The 21520-nt window shown below is 39.4% G+C and overlaps 1 protein-coding gene across 1 annotated transcript in view; it reads left to right on the top strand.

Annotated features, from left to right (window-relative positions):
* The window catches only part of Cdh7l1 (cadherin 7 like 1), a 361963-nt gene that overhangs the window by 152557 nt on the left and 187886 nt on the right, over positions 1-21520 (top strand). Inside the window, 3 exon segments of the mRNA XM_087596660.1 lie at positions 5141-5333; positions 10758-10796; positions 10799-10888. Of these exon segments, the coding sequence (XP_087452786.1) occupies positions 5141-5333; positions 10758-10796; positions 10799-10888 (322 nt within the window).

Raw genomic sequence — 21520 nt, 5'->3', positions numbered from 1 at the left:
AAGCGACAACATCTTCTTCATCTAAGAAGTGGCTAAGAGTGTCAGTAACTTTTCTTTGGCTGGAAAAATTGATATCAGAATCATAACTGGTATTTTCTGTCTTTGTTACTTTTGTATAAACATATGATTATGTATATAAACTTAAGGTGGATATTTAAAAGGTTTTATTTTCTTTCACCTTGTTATTTTAAATTTTATTTCATGGATTTAGTCGTTTCAGTATGTTTTCCTCCTTACTTTATGAGGTTTTGGTATAAAAACTCTCTTGGATATTGCCATATGTCAGTGTTTAGACAGGGTTAGATCAGCAGACCAGGTAGATATTTCCTCATAGGGTTAGCCCATCATTTTCTAAGAGCTGAATAAAAGCAACACAAAAGCATTCACTGAGATAGATACTAGGGTTAATAAAACATACCAGTCTTCGAAGTTCTCTGAACAAGTCCTGAGCTTAACAGAGAATGATAAACAAGCAAACAGGACCAGAGCCTGTACTTCATGGCAGGAAAGAATAAATGGGTAGTTAACAGGGAAGGGTCTGCTCTTGCTAATAAATAGAGGAACCACTTCCCACAAAGTGTGATTGTGCTAATGACCTGATAGAATCAAACAAAAAACAGACTGAAGCATCTAGGAAGATAGTGTAGACATGTCCATTTTGTTAATACAAATTGGAATATTTTATCAGTAATTTATGTTAACTTTTGTATTATGGTGTTAGAGAATTTAATTAGTATTTTCTCATATATTTTGTATTTGTTACTTTTTTTCAATATTACCAAATACTTGACAAAAAGCAATGTAAAGCAGAAGGGTCTACTTTGCTTTGATACCAGGACCAAAGGCAACTTGTGTTCCTTACATTATTTTGTTTACACAGCATGATCTCAGTCTATCATGAAGGAAGGCAGGGAAGGGATTTGTCAGGAACTAAAGCAGAGGGTTGGGGATTTAGCTCAGTGGTAGAGCGCTTGCCTAGGAAGCGCAAGGCCCTGGGTTCAGTCCCCAGCTCCGATAAAAAAAAAAAAAAAAGCAAGGAACTGAAGCAGAAGCCCTGGAGTAATGCATACAGCCTTTCCTTTGGTGGCTTGTTCAGCTTGTTTGATCATAAGAACTTCAAGACTCTGAAGAAAGAAATTGAAGAAAATCTCAGAAGATGGAAAGATCTCCCATGCTCATGGATTGGCAGGATTAATATAGTAAAAATGGCCATTTTACCAAAAGCGATCTACAGATTCAATGCAATCCCCATCAAAATACCAATCCATTTCTTCAAAGAGTTAGACAGAACAATTTGCAAATTCATCTGGAATAACAAAAAACCCAGGATAGCTAAAACTATTCTCAACAATAAAAGGACTTCAGGGGGAATCACTATCCCTGAACTCAAGCAGTATTACAGAGCAATAGTGATAAAAACTGCATGGTATTGGTACAGAGACAGACGATAGACCAGTGGAACAGAATCGAAGACCCAGAAATGAACCCACACACCTATGGGCACTTGATTTTTGACAAAGGAGCCAAAACCATCCAATGGAAAAAAGATAGCATTTTCAGCAAATGGTGCTGCTTCAACTGGAGATCAACATGTAGAAGAATGCAGATCGATCCATGCTTATCACCCTGTACAAAGCTTAAGTCCAAGTGGATCAAGGACCTCCACATCAAACCAGATACACTCAAACTAATAGAAGAAAAACTAGGGCAGCATCTCGAACACATGGGCACTGGAAAAAATTTCCTGAACAAAACACCAATGGCTTATGCTCTAAGATCAAGAATCGACAAATGAGATCTCATAAAACTGCAAAGCTTCTGTAAGGCAAAGGACACTGTGGTTAGGACAAAACAGCAACCAACAGATTAGGAAAAGATCTTTACCAATCCTACAACAGATAGAGGCCTCATATCCAAAATATACAAAGAACTCAAGAAGTTAGACCGCAGGGAGACAAATAACCCTATTAAAAATGGGGTTCAGAACTAAACAAAGAATTCACAGCTGAGGAATGCCGAATGGCTGAGAAACACCTAAAGAAATGTTCAACATCTTTAGTCATAAGGGAAATGCAAATCAAAACAACCCTGAGATTTCACCTCACACCAGTGAGAATGGCTAAGATCAAAAACTCAGGTGACAACAAATGCTGGCGAGGATGTGGAGAAGGAGGAACACTCCTCCATTGTTGGTGGGATTGCAGACTGGTAAAACCATTCTGGAAATCAGTCTGGAGGTTCCTCAGAAAATTGGACATTGAACTACTTGAGGATCCAGCTATACCTCTCTTGGGCATATACCCAAAAGATGCCCCAACATATAAAAAAGACACGTGCTCCACTATGTTCATAGCAGTCTTATTTATAATAGCTAGAAGCTGGAAAGAACCCAGATGCCCTTCAACAGAGGAATGGATACAGAAAATGTGGTACATCTACACAATGGAATATTACTCAGCTATCAAAAACAATGCCTTTATGAAATTCATAGACAAATGGTTGGAACTGGAAAATATCATCCTGAGTGAGGTAACCGAATCACAGAACAACACACATGGTATGCACTCATTGATAAGTGGCTATTAGCCCAAATGGTTGAAATACCCTAGATGCATAGAACACATGAATCTCAGGACGGATGATCAAAATGTGAATGCTTCACTCCTTTAAAAGGGGAGCAAGAATACCCTTGGCAGGGAATAGAGAGGCAAAGATTAAAACAGACACAGAAGGAACACCCATTCAGAGCCTGCCCCACATGTGGCCCATGCATATACAGCCACCCAATTAGACAAGATGGATGAAGCAAAGAAGTGCAGGCCGACAGGAGCCGGATGTAGATCGCTCCTGAGAGACACAGTCAGAATACAGCAAACACAGAGGCGAATGCCAGCAGCAAACCACTGAACTGAGAACAGGACCCCCGTTGAAGGAATCAGAGAAAGAACTGGAAGAGCTCGAAGGGGCTCGAGACCCCTTATGAACAACAATGCCAAGCAACCAGAGCTTCCAGGGACTAAGCCACTACCTAAAGACTATACATGGACTGACCCTGGACTCTGACCTCATAGGTAGCAATGAATATCCTAATAAGATCACCAGTGGAAGGGGAAGCCCTTGGTCCTGCTAAGACTGAATCCCCAGTGAATGTGATTGTTGGGGGGAGGGCGGCAATGGGGGGAGGGTTGGGAGGGGAACACCCATAACGAAGGGGAGGGGGAGGGATTAGGGGGATGTTTGCCCGGAAACCGGGAAAGGGAATAACATTCGAAATGTAAATAAGAAACACTCAAGTTAATAAAAAAAAATAATAACACTCAGCACTACTTGACCAGAGGTGGTTGTACCTCTAGTAAGCTGTGCTGTGCTGCATAAACAGTTAATTAAGAAAATGTCCCAGGTGCAGTTCTGGGTTAATATTTTTGAGATGGGTGGTTGGCCCCATCCCTCAAACAGGAGATGTGCCTGACCTCTGGATATAGTCTCTACATGTTCTCTCTCCCCTTTGTTGGGTATTTTTGTTAATGCCATTCCCATTGGTCCTGGAAGCCTCTTGCTTTCCTGGCATCTGGTACTTTTCTAGTGGCTATGCCCAGTTCCCCATCCCCCAATGCTACACACCTCCATTCAATTTCCTGACCTTCTGTACATCTCTCCTGTCTCCTCCCATACCTGATCCTGCACCCCTTTTGACTTCCCTTCCTCTTTCCCTCCAAGATCCCTCTTTCCCTCTATTTCCCTCTATTTTGTTCCCCCTTCTAAGAAGGACTGAAGCATCTACACTTTGGTCTTCTTTTTCCTTAAGTTTTCTATGTTCTGTGAGTTGTATTGTGGGCATTCTGAACTTTTTCCTAATGTTTACTTATCAGTGAGTACATAACATGTGTGATCTTTTGTGACTAGGTTGCCTCACAAGGATGACATTTTCAAATTCCATCCATTTGCCCTCCTGTTTCATGAACTCATTGTTTTTAATGGCTAAGGAGTACTCCGTTGTGTAAATGTACCACATTTTCTGTATCCATTCCTCTGCTGAGGGACATCTGGGTTGTTTCCAGCTCTTGGCTATTATAAATAAGGCTTATATGAACATGTGTCCTTGTTATATGTTGGAGCATCTTTTGGGTAAATGCCCAGGAGTGGTATAGTTGTGTAATGAGATAATAATACTATGTCTAATTTTCTGAGGAACCGCCAGATTGATTTGCAGAGTGATCGTACCAGTTTGCAATATCACCAGCAGAAATATTAACTCAGAATTTCTCCTTTCTAAAGGAAATGCAGGTACAAAAAGAAGAACAGAGAATGAAGGAAAGGGCATCCAGAGACTGCCGCACCTAGGTATCCATTCTATCCACAGACACCAAACCCAGACAGTTTTGCTGATGGCAAGAAGGGCTTGCTGACAGCCTGATATAGCTGTCCCCTGAGAGTCTCTGCCAGAGCCTGACCAATACAGATGCCGATGCTCACAGCCAACCATTAGACTGAACACTGGGACCCCAGTGAAGGAATTCGGAGGACTGAAGGAGCTAAGGGGGATTGAAACCCCATAGGAAGAACAACAATATCAACCAATTAGACCTTCCAGAGCTCCCAGGAACTAAACCACGAACCAAAGAGTACATATAGAGGGACCCATGATTCCAGCTGCATATGTAGCAGAGGACTGCCTTATCTTGTATTAATGGGAAGGGAGGCCTTTGATCCTATGGAGACTTGATGCTCCAGAATAGAGGAATGCTGGATTGATAAGGCTGGAGCAGGTGGATGAATCATGGAGCACCCTCTTAGAAGCACGGGAGAAGGGCATGGGATAGGGAGTGTTCAGGATGGGAAACTGGGAAGGGGGATAATATCTGAAATGTAAAATAACCAATTTTTTTAAAAAAGAAAATGTCTCAGTGCTCTACAGCCAATTAAATATTTGCATTTTCTCAATTGGGGTTTCCTCTTAAATGAATCTAGCTTGCATCAAAATAACAAAGAAACTGCCCAGCACAAAAGGTCTGGTGATGGGAGTGGCTGTCAGTGCTCTGAGGACAGTGCATATTTCTGTGCAGATTTTCAAGAATGGCTTTTACCTAAGCTGTTTACTCTGGGTATAATAATAGAAATATATGATATAAGAACATAATAGTATGTTTTTACTCTTCATAGGTTTTTATATCATGGGCCAAATTTGAAAACAGTTATAAAAATGTATCAGTGCTTAATCCACCATGTTAGACATTGTCTTAGTCTTTGGAGAACAAGACAAATTACATACTTTGGAGAGTTAGAAGAATGGATGGACAGGAAAAAAATGTAAGCATTACAGTCACTTCCTCTTGGTGCAAGGTTTAGAACCAATTTTTACTTAATGAAAAGACCTTTATATCTACTCCTAGGAATGGAAGGGAGATTGTGCTTTTTCTGTATTTCCATTTTCATCTTAAAGGGGCGTGGTAAGTACTTAGATTAATTCATTAGGTTTTTGTGTTTCTAAACAACAGAATCCTCATTCGGCTACGCAAAGTGTGAAAGGAAATTTAAAGGGAAAGTGTTGGAAACACAGATAAAGAAATCAGATTCCACAGGGGATATAAGCAATAAGCTGCTCCAGAGACCTGTGGATCAGAAAATAAAGAAAAAGAGTATACTGTTTCCTAAAGAAGAGAAACAGACCAACGTTGTTACTTAGAGACTGCTTTCTGTCTGTCTGCCTTCCTGTCTGTCAATCCATCTGTCCATCTGTCTATCCATCCATCCATTTACTCACCCACCCACCCACCCACCCACTCACCTACCTACCCACTTACCTACCTACCTACCTACCCATCTACCTCCCTACCTACCTGCCTGCCTGCCTGCCTACCTACCTACCTACCTACCTATGTATCTTCAACCTATTTATATATTGTGACAGGGCTCTTATCTGCCCAGGCTGACTTTGAACTCTTGATGTAGCTAAGAATGACAGTGAACTCAAGCTCCTTCCCCCTCTACCTCTCAAGTGCTGGGACTACAGGTTGTTATCACCATGTCTTTTTAATGCTGTGTTGGAGAGCCCAGAGTTTCATGCATACTAGGCAAATGGTCTATAAAGTGATATATTCATAGTACATATTACTTTAAATTTTAGGGATTCTGCTCATAAATATAAGGATGTACATTTTTTATCTTGTCTTTCTAGTTAATCAGTTGAGTGTAGCTGAGGTACAATGTATTACTAGACAAATCGTCTTAAGAATTAAAATGAATGATGCAAGTAAGTTATACTTAATTGGCATCATTTTATGGTTTTATGAGAATCAATGTGCTACTTTTTGGTAGTTTCAGCTAGTTGTAACATGTTTATTCTCTATTTGGGACTTCACCTTCATCATGAAGATGGGGCTTATGCCTTTCTTTTTTTTTTTTTCGGGGCTCTTTTTTTAAGTGCTCTACCACTGAGCCAAATCCCCAACCCCGGCTTATGCCTTTCAATGAACATTACTATTTAACGTGTGGCTGGTATATTAGAAAAGCAAAAGTTTCTTTTTTCAAAAGGCTATTTTCATTTAGTTTATATGCAAAATATACTTTTAAAATGAGTCATATTTGTTCCATTCTGTTGTTAGATATAAAAGAAAGAAGAAGCCAAATAGAGAAAGAGACCCAGAGAGACAATTCAGAGGTCTGCGATACATAGATCTTGAGGACCCAGTTCAGGAGATCTAGTCTCACAGATTGATTTTCAGAAAGTTAGATAAGGCATTTGTAGAATTCTCAAGGCATCTCCCAAACAGATAATACAGCAAAAAGTCAGACAGATGGAAAGCTATGAATGAGAAAGAGAGAGAAATCATGGAGAAGACAGAGGTAGAGGCATTGAGAAATGTTTTCATTTGGGAAACTGCTGGGACTTAGTTTGCAAACTTGAGGGACGAAGGGGAATACGGGCCCCACCCACATGTACTCAGAGATTGGAGATTTAGTCATGAGTGCTCCAGCCACTAGTATAAAATCAGAAGATTTCTTAATAGTCTTCTGTGAATAGTAGTTTTATATTCTGTTAAGCTTTGTAATACAGATTTTCTAATACTTATCAAAATGTGTGATAGGATTTTGGTTTTTGTCCCAACTAACTTGCCCCCAGCCCCCGTTTTATTTTATTGTATTTTGAAGGGCTGATTATCTGTTACACTTCAAGACTTATATTTTACTGGATTCAGATTTAGAAGTAGAAGTACTCAGGAAGGGCAGCCTATGCCTCTTGACAATCTGTTCCTGGCATTTTTTTCTTTGGCTTCCTTCATTCTCTTGGCCAAAATTTAGCATATTCTACAAGATTATAGTGTTTTCTTTAGTATATTACTTCTTCAGAGAACTATGTCAGTGCTTCTGTTGCGGGGCGCATGGAGGAAGAAGACACTTCATCTTGGCTGTTTTGGTCCCGGGCTTCTTACCTTCTTTGTTTAAGGGCTTTCTGACAACATATTGGGGGGCATTATCTCCTTTAGAGAGATTGAAAAGCTTTTGGATTCTGCTGGTTCTTTGGGGTCCTAACAACTGAGGCACAACAGTATCTGTCAGTTCAGGAATATCCTCTCTGTCTCTCTGTCTGTCTGTCTGTCTGTCTGTCTGTCTGTCTGTCTCTCTCTCTCTCTCTCTCTCTCACACACACACACACACACGCTCACGCACACACACACACACACACACACACTAAGAACATTCAAGTTGGCATCCTCAATAGATACAATGCATCTATATTGTTAAACTTCCTCTTTCCAGCCTGCTTGGTCTTTAAGAAGAATGAATGACTCTTATTCAACAGCAGATATGCTCTGATGTGGGTCAAGACATATTGCTTTATGGGAAACTCTTGTGTGTGGTTCCCAACACTGATTTAGACCACATGACTCTTCTACTCTTTATCCAGATTATCGACAGTACTTCTTTGGCCATTTCTGGAGGTACCATGAAAAAGTCTATTTTAGTATTCAGGCACAGTATTCCCAATCACATGGATTTTTATTTTTGAAATGTTCCCATTTCTTTAAAACCTGGTATTATCATCATATTCTAAATTCTGTCACAATGCTTTTTAAAATTAGTTTTAAAGTAACTTGTTTATTTTAGTTTTAACCCTACCTCCATGATGTTTACTCTTAACTTGTAATAACAGATTTAAAATTTTTTGATTATTATTTTTATTTTATTTTTAGTTTGGAAACTCACACATATGGACACAAGCACACACATGTATATTTGTTTTTCCAGACTGGATTCTGATGGTATCTACCTGATAAGGTTATAGAGTAAAAGTCTTAAGTCTATGGGTAACTTACATGTGTTTCTTGGTTTGATTCCTAGTCAAGCTGAGAAGACACTAGAAGATTACAGAGAACCACAATGCAGTTTATGAGTACATATCAGTGTGGTTAGGCTGGCATGAGACAAAGACAGAATAGAGGCATTTGATTAGACAGACGGTGCTCTGTCCAACATAGAATCTGCATAGCTAACAAATTATGAATAAATTATCAATAGCCTTCACTTATATTAGAGCTAGAGCTTACATAATTTGCAAGGTATTTATGTCATTTTTTCATAGAACTCTCTTCTTTTCCTGATCAATTATTGTTATTTTTTTATTTGGAAAATACCTGTGTACTTTTAAAGTATATTTAAATAATTTCAAACTGTATTAATACTCACAATTTCAGTTATGCTTTTACTGAAACTGACTAACTAGCTTTGTTCATTAATTCTGCTAGTGAGCTGCAGGAGGTTTGTATTGTACACTATGCAACACATAGTCACAGAAGTATGATATTAAAGATATGAGAGGATTCTAAAGATGAGCAAAGAAGAAATTAACAAAAGTTCATGAATCTTTATAAAAATATATTCATGTAAAGGACAAAAGTACATTATTTGTGTCTTAATTTTAGTCTTATAGAGAAACAAACCCTGAGACAAGGATTCAAGCACAGCTAACTTATTGGGAAGTAAATCCCATAAAGTACTCTTAAATGGCATAGAAAAATGCAGTAGGGACAGGATGAAAATTTAAAAAACAAAAAACAAAGCAAAAAACAAAAAACAAAAAACAACAAAAGAAAAAAAAACCCTGTCATGGGAACTCTTAAGATTGTTGGGGGAAGAGTGGTAATGGGGGGAGGATGGGGAGGGGAAGCCCATATAGAAGGGGAGGGGTAGGGGTTAGGGGGATGTTGGCCCGGAAACCGACCGGGAAGGGGAATAATAATCAAAATGTAAATAAGAAATACTCAAGTTAATAAAGATAAAAAAAATAATAATGAAGCCAAGTTTCTCAAAAACTAGATTTTTCCTACATCAGTTGCCCCCACTCTCTTCCACTACAGCAGGGGTTTAGGGCCACTCTGCAGGGGTCTGAGACTTTTGGCTTATTGCCCAGAAGTCAACATATTGAAGCCCTGTGCTACAAGAAGCTTTGAGGCAATGAAATGCAGATGCTGGCACTTCTGAATCAAAAAGCCCAGAAACTGAAGGAGAGCCTCAAGTTCCATGCTCCAATCAGATGAGAAGAGGCTCCAAATACAGTAGCTTTAGTTCATAGATTTGAAAAGAGAGAAAAACACGTAACTATATCAAATATTAATTTGTATGTGTTTCCAATGGCTTTGAAGATTTGGCAGAGCCATTCGTATTCAGGAAGGATATGAATTTTTTTCCCCTCTTGCTGTGAAATCACTGAACAAAATGTGAACAGTGTTCCTAACTCTATTTCTGAATCAGAAATCTAAAGTATAATGGAAATCCCAGTGATTAGTGTGGACTGGGAGGTGAAAAGAAGTGAGAAGTTTACAGGAGACATGGCAACTTCTGACAGGAGTCATCGCAAATCAGAAACCTGAGATTCCTGTCATTGGTAGTGTGGACAAAAGGTAACAGACAATATGGAGATTCAAAAGATAAACAAATAAAATACAAATGAAAAATGGGTCGATCTGGCTTTATAGACCTATAGTGGTTAGAGCAAGGAGTTTATAAGTTCCAGGCTAGCCCCTGATGCAAAATAAGGTTAAAAAAAGTTGTGGTGGCAAGAGATTCAGCAGTGGTGGAGTTCATGCCTTGTATGCATGGTACTCTAGGTTCAGGGGCCAGTATCACAAAATAATTATTAAAAAAAAAAAGAAAGAAAGAAAAGACAAGCAAATCTCATGTGATCCAGGTAAGCCACTCTCATTATATATCTGAGTAATCCAAAGCAGCACCCCAAAGAGATTCGCTACTGTCTCATACTTGTGGGTGTTGTCATAGCAACTGTTAGTACATGAGAAGAGATACAGAGGGATACATTAGATCCCTAAGTGCTGTGTATATGCCTTGAATTATCACAGTGAGCCCCATTAATGTGTACAAGGAGCACATCTTAAGAAAAATAAAATATCCCATATTACAGCTAATGATGTAGTTTGTATGTTGATATGTGTAGGTTCTGTGATCATTTGCCATGAAGCTAGAGTCCCCACCTCTGTCCTGTGTTTTCATGGGAAACCTGACTGAATGTTAGCCTGAGGAAATTCATACTTTGGGAATGGGTGAGAAAGAGAGGCTCTGCCTCTTGCCTGTTAGCCAGAAGACAACACTAGCTTCTAGACTGCCAGAGACCCTTCCCCGGGTGCAAAGATCAACCTGGCTGACTTCAGTTAACTTCAGTACAGAAGAACTTTGTAAGTGACTTGTCCACAACACATTATTTGTGAAAAAAAAACTATATTATTTTCCCTTTTGATTTTTAGTCTATGAAACCATGTTTGCCAAGAGAGAAGACTGGCAAGGATTAGAAGTGAGCTGCTGAAGTACTTCAACGACTGGGGTCATTTCCCCACGCAGAAGCAGATCGATGAGTTCTGGGACCTGTTCCACAGTCGTGAGTACAGCCACCCTCATCCTGGTCCCACCTTCCCTCTTCTCTCGTTCCCTCTCCTCCTCTTCCTCTCCGATTTATTGTTTAGTCATGTATATTCACTGCACATTGCGTTTTATTAAATAAGGTAGTCTTCATGTGCGCATAACTTTTATGAGTCCATTCCCCTGTGTCCCTTAACGTCTACTACACCTTTTCCTCAAATTTGTTTGTATCTAAACTTTATATAAGAAAAGGCTGGTTGAAAGAAATTAAAGTTGTATTTTGATTGAAGAGCATAAAGAAGATGATTTCAACTTTAACTTTAAAATATATATTTTGATATACCAATAAGTTACATCCAGCTAAGTATGCTAATTACTTTTTCAATTAAAACAACGGATACTTGGGAAAAGCAATTCCAATTTTGACTCTTGGTTTCAGAGGATTCAAACGCATAATAAAAAGGGAGTGAAAGAAGGAAGAACGAAGACAGAGATCCATAACAGGATGCTGTGAACAAGGCTGTGCCTTACTGATGTATTTCTGGAATTTTCCAGAACTTCCCAGAATAACCTCAACCAAAGCCTTCAACAGCAAGACCATGAGGAGGCATTTCTTTAATAGCAAAATTACACATAATATATTTAACCCACAAAATTTTAAAAATTGCTGCTAAAATCTTTTTCCTGGGTAGTTAAATTTGATACTGATAAACAAAGTCAGCTTAAAAGGCATAAATATAGTAAGATAAAGTATCTTCCCAATTGGAAAATAATTTCTTGCTGGGTGCACAGATCAGTAGTACAGAGCTTGCCTAACATGCACAAGGTCGTGGGTGAAATCCCCAGCAATTCCAGAAAAGGAAAATCATTTTGTTTCAGAGAGTAAACGGATAAAAATGATAAAAATGTCTTACATTTAATAATCTATATTTAATAACAATATTTTATACAATATATATTTTTCTCTCCTCAAGTTAGAGTGAATATTGTCAGAGGTATGAGAAATCTTAATGAATAATTGAAAATATTTCAGCCCTTTTTCTTCCCTATGCTTAGTGAAGCCTAATGAACAAAAATATTTGAGGAGTATGATGTGGTATGTTATGCCACACATTGATGGCCAAAACTACTAGCCAGCACATTGGTGGCTGTATTCAGCTCCCTTATGCATACATCTGTGTACATGTGGGAGGGGCTAGTGAAGAATTCTCATCACTTAAAAAGTTTTGAGTAAGCCATACAGAATTATTAATTTTTCTTCCTCTCATTAAACTTGTTTTTAAATTAGGCTGCTCTATTTTAGGTTCCTTCGTCTTCATATAAGTATATGTGCCTTATAACACTGTACCAATTTACCACTGCCAACATTCTCAGATTCAACAAGTAAATGAGATTATGTAAGATTTTTTTCTTTCAATGTCTTGCTTACTTCATTTAATACAATGTTCTCCAGTTTCATGTATGTTTTCAAAGTGATACAACTTCATTAAAACATAAGTCTGACTCCCTCATTTACATAGACTGCATTTCATCATTCACTCCTCTGCTGATGGGCACTCAAGATAATTCCATATCTCGGCTACTTCGAACATATCCACAATGAGCACAGAAATTTAGGTATTTCTTTGCCATGATGATTTAGGTACGTTGTTCAGAATCATAATGGTTCTATTTGAAATTTTTAGCAGTTCCATATTGTTTTCCATGACTCTAGCAATCTACATGCCTACCTACAGTGTTCAAATACTCTTACTTCCTACATCTGTACCACTCATCTCTTGCCTTGTTGGTAACAACCATTATACCACATGTATGGTGGCATCTCAGTGTGCTTTTGATTTGCATTTCTCTGATCATTAATGGTGTTGAGAATTTCTTTCTTATTTTTGGTTATTACAAAAATATTTGTATGTTTTTTCTGGTCCTTGCCCACTTTTAACTGACATTTTAGTGGGGTTAGGATTTTTCATGAGGTTTTGTGTATTAACCCCTATCACAGATACGAATTAACAGTATTCTGTCCCTCTGATCACTGCCTTTTCAGCCTTCTGGCTCTTCACTTTCCTATGTGCCAGCTTATTAATTCGATGAAGTCTCACTATTTATTTTGTGATTTTGCTGTCTGCTTTGGAGTGATATTCAAAACATCCCAGCCAATTGCCAGGCTGCTTTGTCCTCATGTTGTCATCTAGGAATTTCATGCTCTGAGAATTACACTTATGCATAATCCATTTCTACTGGATGTTTTACACAATACAGGCACATCTTTATTATTATATCTGCAGATGTTCAGTTTCCCCTGAAACACTTGAAGATGCTGCCCTTCTCTGATTGTATTCTTAGCATTGTTGTTAAAGATCAGTTGCCTACAAATATGTAGGTTTCTTTCTGGAATATCAGTTCTGTACCATGAGTTTATATATGTTTTATGACTGTCCCACAAATTTTTGAAGTCTACAGACTATAATAATTTAAAATCAGAAAGCATAATGTCTCCAGTCCTGATTTTCTTTCTTAATATTGTTTGTCCATTTGACATCTTTTAGATCTTTTAGGTGTGTGTGTGTGTGTGTGTGTGTGTGTGTGTGTGTGTGTGTGCGCGCGCGCACGCGATTCTTCCTAAGATGACATTTCAAGTTTTGAAGTGACTAAAATAACATCATCTTGTGCTGACTCCGTTTTTGAGTCTGAGTACACACTTCTCATCCTTCTACTGCTTCCCAACAAATGCATTCATCTTGACAACACATTTGGTGGTGTCTTTGGTTCAAATGACCATGGTTCAAATGTACTAACCAAAAAATGTTTATATAAGCTAAGCATAAGCTAAAATAACTGATGAAAATTAAATATAGTTGTTATGTTTTATCTGAAATAGCTATTATGTTGTGCTAAAACTTATATTGCAAAGTTGCTCTGATCCTCATGAAAGAATAATATAATTGTGGTCTGTGGAGTTTTTTGCTTTGCTCATGGGCTTTGACTCCAAGAGACATTCTGAGGCACTATCCCATTCTGGGTCATCTGCTTAAAAAGAACTCTAATTAGGCCTTACGTGCATGGTATTCTGTAACTTTATGACCTATACCATAACAGTTTCAAAAGATTACATTAAGTGTGAGTAGAATTTGGGCAAAGTAAATGTATTTATAGTAATTCTTTCAATCCTTGAATGCAAAATGATTTTCTATATATAGGTGTTTATCATTTATTTCATAATAACTAATTGCTTTCAATGTAAAAATATTTCACTATCTTGATCCAACTTATTCCCAAGTGGTTTACTTTTCAGATGTCATTATAAGCAGAATGATTTTCTGTTGTATGTAGCTTTTCACTACCCTGCTGATGACCTGGGAATGGGCCACCTACCAGCTCCCGCCCAGCTTCCCTCGAATCCAAGCATCATTTTTCTTTTTTAGTTTTTTTTTAATTCACACTTGAGATGTTAACCCCTATCTCTGTCACCCCTTTAGAACTACGTTATCCCATCTTTCCTCCCCCTGTTTCTATAAGGGAGTTCCCAAACCCACCAACCCACTCCCTCCCACCTCCCTGTCTTGATATTCCCCTACAGTGAGGCATCAAGCTTTGAAAGGACAAAGGGCCTTCCCTACCATTGCTGCCTAACACAGCCATCCTCTGATACATATTCAGCTTGAGCCATGAATCTGTCCATGTGTACTCTTTGGATGGTGGTTTAGATCCTAGGAGCTCTGGTTGGTTGGTAATGTTGTTCTTATGGGATTGCAAACTCTTTCAGCCCCTTCAATCCTTTCTCTAACTCCTCCAATGGGGAACCAATTCTCAGTTCAATGGTTGGCTGTGAACATCTGCCTATGTATTTGTCAATCTCTGGCAGAGCTTCTCAGGAGGCAGCTATATCAGACTCTTGCCACCATGCATTTCTTGGCATCCACAATATTGTCTGGGTTTGCTGGCTGTATGTATATGGGCTGGATACTCAGGTGGGGCAGTCTCTGGATGCCTTTCCTTTGGGCTATGCTCAAAACGTTGTCTCCATATCTCCTCTTATGAATTTTTTTGTTCCCCCTTCTAAGAAGAACTGAAGCATCTGCACTTTGGTCATAATTCTTCTTGAGCTTCATGTGGTGTGTGGACTGAATATTGGGTACTCTGAGCTTTGGGGCTAATATCCACTTATCAGTGAATGCATGCCATGTGTGTTTTTTGGTTATTGGGTTACATCACACAGGATGATATTTTCTAGTTCCATCCATTTGCCTAGGAATTACATGGAGTCATTAACTTTAATAGCTGAGTAGTTATTCCATTGTGTACATGTACCACATTTTCTTTTTTTTTTTAACTTGAATATTTCTTATATACATTTCGAGTGTTATTCCCTTTCCCGGTTTCTGGGCAAACATCCCGCTCCCCCCTCGCCTTCTTTATGGCTGTTCCCCTCCCCCCATTGCCGCCCTCCCCCCAACAATCTAGTTCATTGGGGGTTCAGTCTTAGCAGGACCCAGGGCTTCCCCTTCCACTGGTGCTCTTACTAGGATATTCATTGCTACCTATGAGGTCAGAGTCCAGGGTCAATCCATGTATAGTCTTTAGGTAGTGGCTTAGTCCCTGGAAGCTCTGGTTGCTTGGCACTGTTGTACATATGGGGTCTCGAGCCCCTTCAAGCTCTTCCAGTTCTTTCTCTGATTCCTTCAACGGGGGTCCTGTTCTCAGTTCAGTGGTTTGCTGCTGGCATTCGCCTCTGTATTTGCTGTATTCTGGCTGTGTCTCTCAGGAGCGATCTACATCTGGCTCCTGTCGGCCTGCACTTCTTTGCTTCATCCATCTTGTCTAATTGGATGGCTGTATATGTATGGGCCAAATGTGGGGCAGGCTCTGAATGGGAGTTCCTTCTGTGTCTGTTTTAATCTTTGCCTCTCTATTCCCTGCCAAGGGTATTCTTGTTCCCCTTTTAAAGAAGGAGTGAAGCATTGACATTTTGATCATCCGTCTTGAGTTTCATGTGTTCTAGGCATCTAGGGTAATTCAAGCATTTGGGCTAATAGCCACTTATCAATGAGTGCATACCATGTGTTTTTCTGTGATTGGGTTACCTCACTCAGGATGATATTTTCCAGTTCCAATCATTTGTCTACGAATTTCATAAAGGCATTGTTTTTGATAGCTGAGTAATATTCCATTGTGTAGATGTACCACATTTTCTGTATCCATTCCTCTGTTGAAGGGCATCTGGGTTCTTTCCAGCTTCTGGCTATTATAAATAAGGCTGCTATGAACATAGTGGAGCACGTGTCTTTTTTATAAGTTGGGGCACCTTTTGGGTATATGCCCAAGAGAGGTATAGCTGGATCCTCAGGCAGTTCAATGTCCAATTTTCTGAGGAACCTCCAGACTGATTTCCAGAATGGTTTTACCAGTCTGCAATCCCACCAACAATGAAGGAGTGTTCCTCTTTCTCCACATCCTCGCCAGCATCTGCTGTCACCTGAGTTTTTGATCTTAGCCATTCTCACTGGTGTGAGGTGAAATCTCAGGGTTGTTTTGATTTGCATTTCCCTTATGACTAAAGATGTTGAACATTTCTTTAGGTGTTTCTCAGCCATCTGGCATTCCTCAGCTGTGAATTCTTTGTTTAGCTCTGAACTGCATTTTTTAGTAGGGTTATTTGACTCCCTGCGGTCTAACTTCTTGAGTTCTTTGTATATTTTGGATATAAGGCCTCTATCTGTTATAGGATTGGTAAAGATCTTTTCCCAATCTGTTGGTTGCCGTTTTGTCCTAACCACAGTGTCCTTTGCCTTACAGAAGCTTTGCAGTTTTATGAGATCCCATTTGTCGATTCTTGATCTTAGAGCATAAGCCATTGGTGTTTTGTTCAGGAAATTTTTTCCAGTGTCCATGTGTTCCAGATGATCCCTAGTTTTTCTTCTACTAGTTTGAGTGTATCTGGTTTGATGTGCAGGTCCTTGATCCACTTGGACTTAAGCTTTGTACCTGGTGATAAGCATGGGTTGATCTGCATTCTTCTACATGTTGACCTCCAGTTGAATCAGCACCATTTGCTGAAAATGCTATCTTTTTTCCATTTGATGGTTTTGGCTCCTTTGTCAAAAATCAAGTGCCCATAGGTGTGTGGGTTCATTTCTGGGTCTTCAATTCTGTTCCATTGGTCTATCTGTCTGTCTCTGTATCAATACCATGCAGTTTTTATCACTATTGCTCTGTAATACTGCTTGAGTTCAGGGATAGTGATTCCCCCTGAAGTCCTTTAATTGTTGAGGATAGTTTTAGCTATCCTGGTTTTTTTTTTATTCCAGATGAATTTGCAAATTGTTCTGTCTAACTCTTTGAAGAATTGGATTGGTATTTTGATGGGGATTGCATTGAATCTGTAGATTGCTTTTGGTAAAATGGCCATTTTTACTATATTAATCCTGCCAATCCATGAGCATGGGAGATCTTTCCATCTTCTGAGGTCTTCTTCAATTTCTTTCTTCAGAGGCTTGAAGTTCTTATTGTACAAATCTTTTACTTACTTGGTTAAAGTCACACCGAGGTACTTTATATTATTTGGGTGCATTATGAAGGGTGCTGTTTCCCTAATTTCTTTCTCGGCTTGTTTCTCTTTTGTGTAGAGGAAGCCTACTGATTTATTTGAGTTAATTTTATACCCAGCCACTTTGCTGAAGTTGTTTATCAGCTTTAGTAGTTCTCTGGTGGAACTTTTGGGATCACTTAAATATACTATCATATCATCTGCAAATAGTGATATTTTGACTTCTTCTTTTCCGATCTGTATCCCCTTGACCTCCTTTTGTTGTCTGATTGCTCTGGCTAGAACTTCAAGAACTATATTGAATAAGTACGGAGAGAGTGGGCAGCCTTGTCTAGTCCCTGATTTTAGTGGGATTGCTTCACGTTTCTCTCATTTAGTTTAATGTTAGCAACTGGTTTGCTGTATATGGCTTTTACTATGTTTAGGTATGGGCCTTGAATTCCTACTTTTTCCAGGACTTTTATCATGAAGGGGTGTTGAATTTTGTCAAATGCTTTCTCAGCATCTAATGAAATGATCATGTGGTTTGTTCTTTCAGTTTGTTTATATAATCGATCACGTTGATGGTTTTCCGTATATTAAACCATCCCTGCATGCCTGGGATGAAGCCTACTTGATCATGGTGGATGAATGTTTTGATGTGCTCTTGGATTCAGTTTGACAGAATTTTATTGAGTATTTTTGCGTTGATATTCATAAGGGAAATTGGTCTGAAGATCTCTTTCTTTGTTGGGTCTTTGTGTGGTTTAGGTATAAGAGTAATTGTGGCTTCATAGAAGGAATTCAGTAGTGCTCCATCTGTTTCAATTTTGTGGAATAGTTTGGATAGTATAGGTATGAGGTCTTCTATGAAGGTCTGATAGAATTCTGCACTAAACCTGTCTGGACCTGGGCTCTTTTTGGTTGGGAGACCTTTAATGACTGCTTCTATTTTGTTAGGAGTTATAGGGTTGTTTAAATGGTTTATCTGTTCCTGATTTAACCTTGATACCTGGTATCTGTCTAGGAAATTGTCCATTTCCTGCAGATTTTCAAGTTTTGTTGAATATAGGCTTTTATAGTAAGATCTGATGATTTTTTGAATTTCCTCTGAATCTGTAGTTATGTCTCCCTTTTCATTTCTGATTTTGTTAATTTGGACACACTCTCTGTGTCCTCTCATTAGTCTGGCTAAGGGTTTATCTATTTTGTTGATTTTCTCAAAGAACCAAGTTTTGTTTCTGTTGATTCTTTCTATGGTCCTTTTTGTGTCTACTTGGTTGATTTCAGCTCTGCGTTTGATTATTTCCTGCCTTCTAGTCCTCCTGGGTGTATTTGCTTCTTTTTGTTCTAGAGCTTTTAGGTGTGCTGTCAAGCTGCTGACATATGCTCTCTCCTGTTTCTTTCTGCAGGCACTCAGCGCTATGAGTTTTCCTCTTAGCACAGCTTTCATTGTGTCCCATAAGGTTGGGTATGTTGTACCTTCATTTTCATTAAATTCTAAAAAGTCTTTAATTTCTTTCTTTATTTCTTCCTTGACCAGGTTATCATTGAGTAGAGCATTGTTCAATTTCCACGTATATGTGGGCATTCTTCCCTTATTGTTATTGAAGACCAGTTTTAGGCCGTGGTGGTCCGATAGCACGCATGGGATAATTTCTATCTTTCTGTACCTGTTGAGGCCCGTTTTTTGACCAATTATATGGTCAATTTTGGAGAAAGTACCATGAGGAGCTGAGAAGAAGGTATATCCTTTTGCTTTAGGATAGAATGTTCTATAAATATCTGTTAAGTCCATTTGGCTCATGACTTCTCTTAGTCTGTCGACATCACTGTTTAATTTCTGTTTCCATGATCTGTCCATTGATGAGAGTGGGGTGTTGAAATCTCCTACTATTATTGTGTGAGGTGCAATGTGTGTTTTGAGCTTTAGTAAGGTTTCTTTTACGTATGTAGGTGCCCTTGTATTTGGGGCATAGATATTTAGGATTGAGAGTTCATCTTGGTGGATTTTTCCTTTGATGAATATGAAGTGTCCTTCCTTATCTTTTTGATGACTTTTAGTTGAAAATTTATTTTATTTGATATTAGAATGGCTACTCCAGCTTGCTTCTTCCGACCATTTGCTTGGAAAGTCTTTTTCCAGCCTTTCACTCTGAGTTAGTGTCTGTCTTTGTTTCTGAGGTATAGGCAGCAGAATGCAGGGTCTTCGTTGCGTATCCATTATCTCTGTCTTTTTATTGGGGAGTTGAGGCCATTGGTGTTGAGAGATATTAAGGAATAGTGATTATTTCTTCCTGTCATATTCATATTTGGATATGAGTTTTTGTTTGTGTGCTTTTATTCTCTTTGTTTTTTTGCCAAGGTGATTAGTTTCTTGCTTCTTCTAGGGTTAGCTTGCCTCCTTATGTTGGGCTTTACTTTTTATTATCCTTTGTAGTGCTGGATTTGTAGAAAGATATTGTGTAAATTTGGTTTTGTCATGGAATATCTTGGTTTCTCCATCTATGTTAATTGAGAGTTTGGTGTTTTCCTCTGGCGTCAGAGATGTGTGCAGATTGCAGTCTCTTCTGGTTTCCCAGGCGTGTCTGCCTCTCTGAAGGTTTAGCTCTCCCTCCCATGGAATTTGGGTGCAGAGAACTGTTTATCTGGTCTGTTTCCTTCAGGTTCCGGCGGTGTCTCAGACGCAGAGGTCTTGCTGCTCCTGGGCCCTCCCCCACGGGAACCCAGAGGCCGTATTCGTTTCCTCTTGGGCCAGGGATGTGGGCAGGGGTGGGCAGTGTTGGTGGTCTCTTCCGCTCTGCAGCCTCAGGAGTGCCCACCTGACCAGGCGGTGAGGTCTCTCTCCCACAGGGTTGGGAGCAGAGAGCTGCTGCGTGCCGGGATCCGCGGGTTTGGGACTCCTGGTAAACAGCGGAAGTGCCTGGTCCTAGAGGAATTTTGCCTCTGTGTGTCCTGAGTTCACTAGGCAGGTCGCTTGCAGCACAAAAGTTGGTCTTACCTGTGGTCCCGAGGCTCAACTTTGCTCGTGGGGTGCTGCCTACGAGCTCTCCTCGGCGGCAGCAACCAGGAAGATCTGTGCTGCCCTTTCTGGGAGCTTCCGTGCACCAGATGGCATTTGGTGTTTTCCTCTGGCGTCAGAGATGTGTGCAGAGTGCAGTCTCTTCTGGTTTCGCAGGCATGTCTGCCTCTCTGAAGGTTTAGCTCTTCCTCCCACGGAATTTGGGTGCAGAGAACTGTTTATCCGGTAGGTCCCTTCAGGTTATGGTGGTGTCTCAGGCGCAGCGGTCCTGCTCTGTACCACATTTTCTGTATCCATTCCTTCAATTTCTGTTGTTATGTCTCCCTTTTCTTTTCTCATTTTGTTAATTTGGATTCTGTCTCTGTGCCCTCTGGTTAGTCTGGCTAAGGATTTATCTATCTTGTTGATTTTTTCAAAGAACCAACACCTGGTTTTCTTGATTCTATGTATAGTTCTTTTTGTTTCTACTTGGTTGATTTCAGTCCTGAGTTTGATTGTTTCCTGCCTTCTACTCCTCTTGTGTATATCTGCTTTTAGTTTTAGACCTTTCAAGTGTATTCCCAAGCTGCCAGTATTTGCTGTCTCCAGTTTCTTTTTGGAGGCTCTCAGACCTATGGGTTTTCCCCTTATCACTACTTTCATTGTGTCCCATAAGTTTGGGCATGTTGTGCCTTCATTATCATTAAATTCAAAAAGTCTTTAATTTATTTGTTTAGCAAGTTATCATTGAGTAGAACATGTTCAGCTTCCATGTGTATGTGGCTTTCTGATTTTTTGTTCTTGTTGTTGCTGCTTTTGTTGCTGCTGCTGTTGTTGTTGTTGCTGCTGCTGCTGCTGCTGCTGTCATTCTTGAAGACCAGTCTTAGTCCATTGTGATCTGATAGGATGCTTGGTATTATTTCTATCTTCCTGTATCTGGTGAGGCCTGTTTTGTAACTGATTTCATGATAAATTTTGGTGAAGGTACCATGAGGTACTGAGAACATATATTCCTTTGATTTAGGATGAAATGTTAAATCCATTTTGTCAGAACTTCTGTCAGTTTTACTGCGTTTCCGTTTAGTTTCTGTTTCCATTGCTGAGTGCAGGGTATTGAAGACTTCCAC

Source organism: Rattus norvegicus, chromosome 19 (assembly GCF_021556685.1).
Source record: "Rattus norvegicus strain SHRSP/BbbUtx chromosome 19, alternate assembly SHRSP_T2T, whole genome shotgun sequence".
In the NCBI taxonomy this organism is placed as follows: domain Eukaryota; kingdom Metazoa; phylum Chordata; class Mammalia; order Rodentia; family Muridae; genus Rattus; species Rattus norvegicus.
This window is presented reverse-complemented; position numbering and strand designations above follow the sequence as displayed.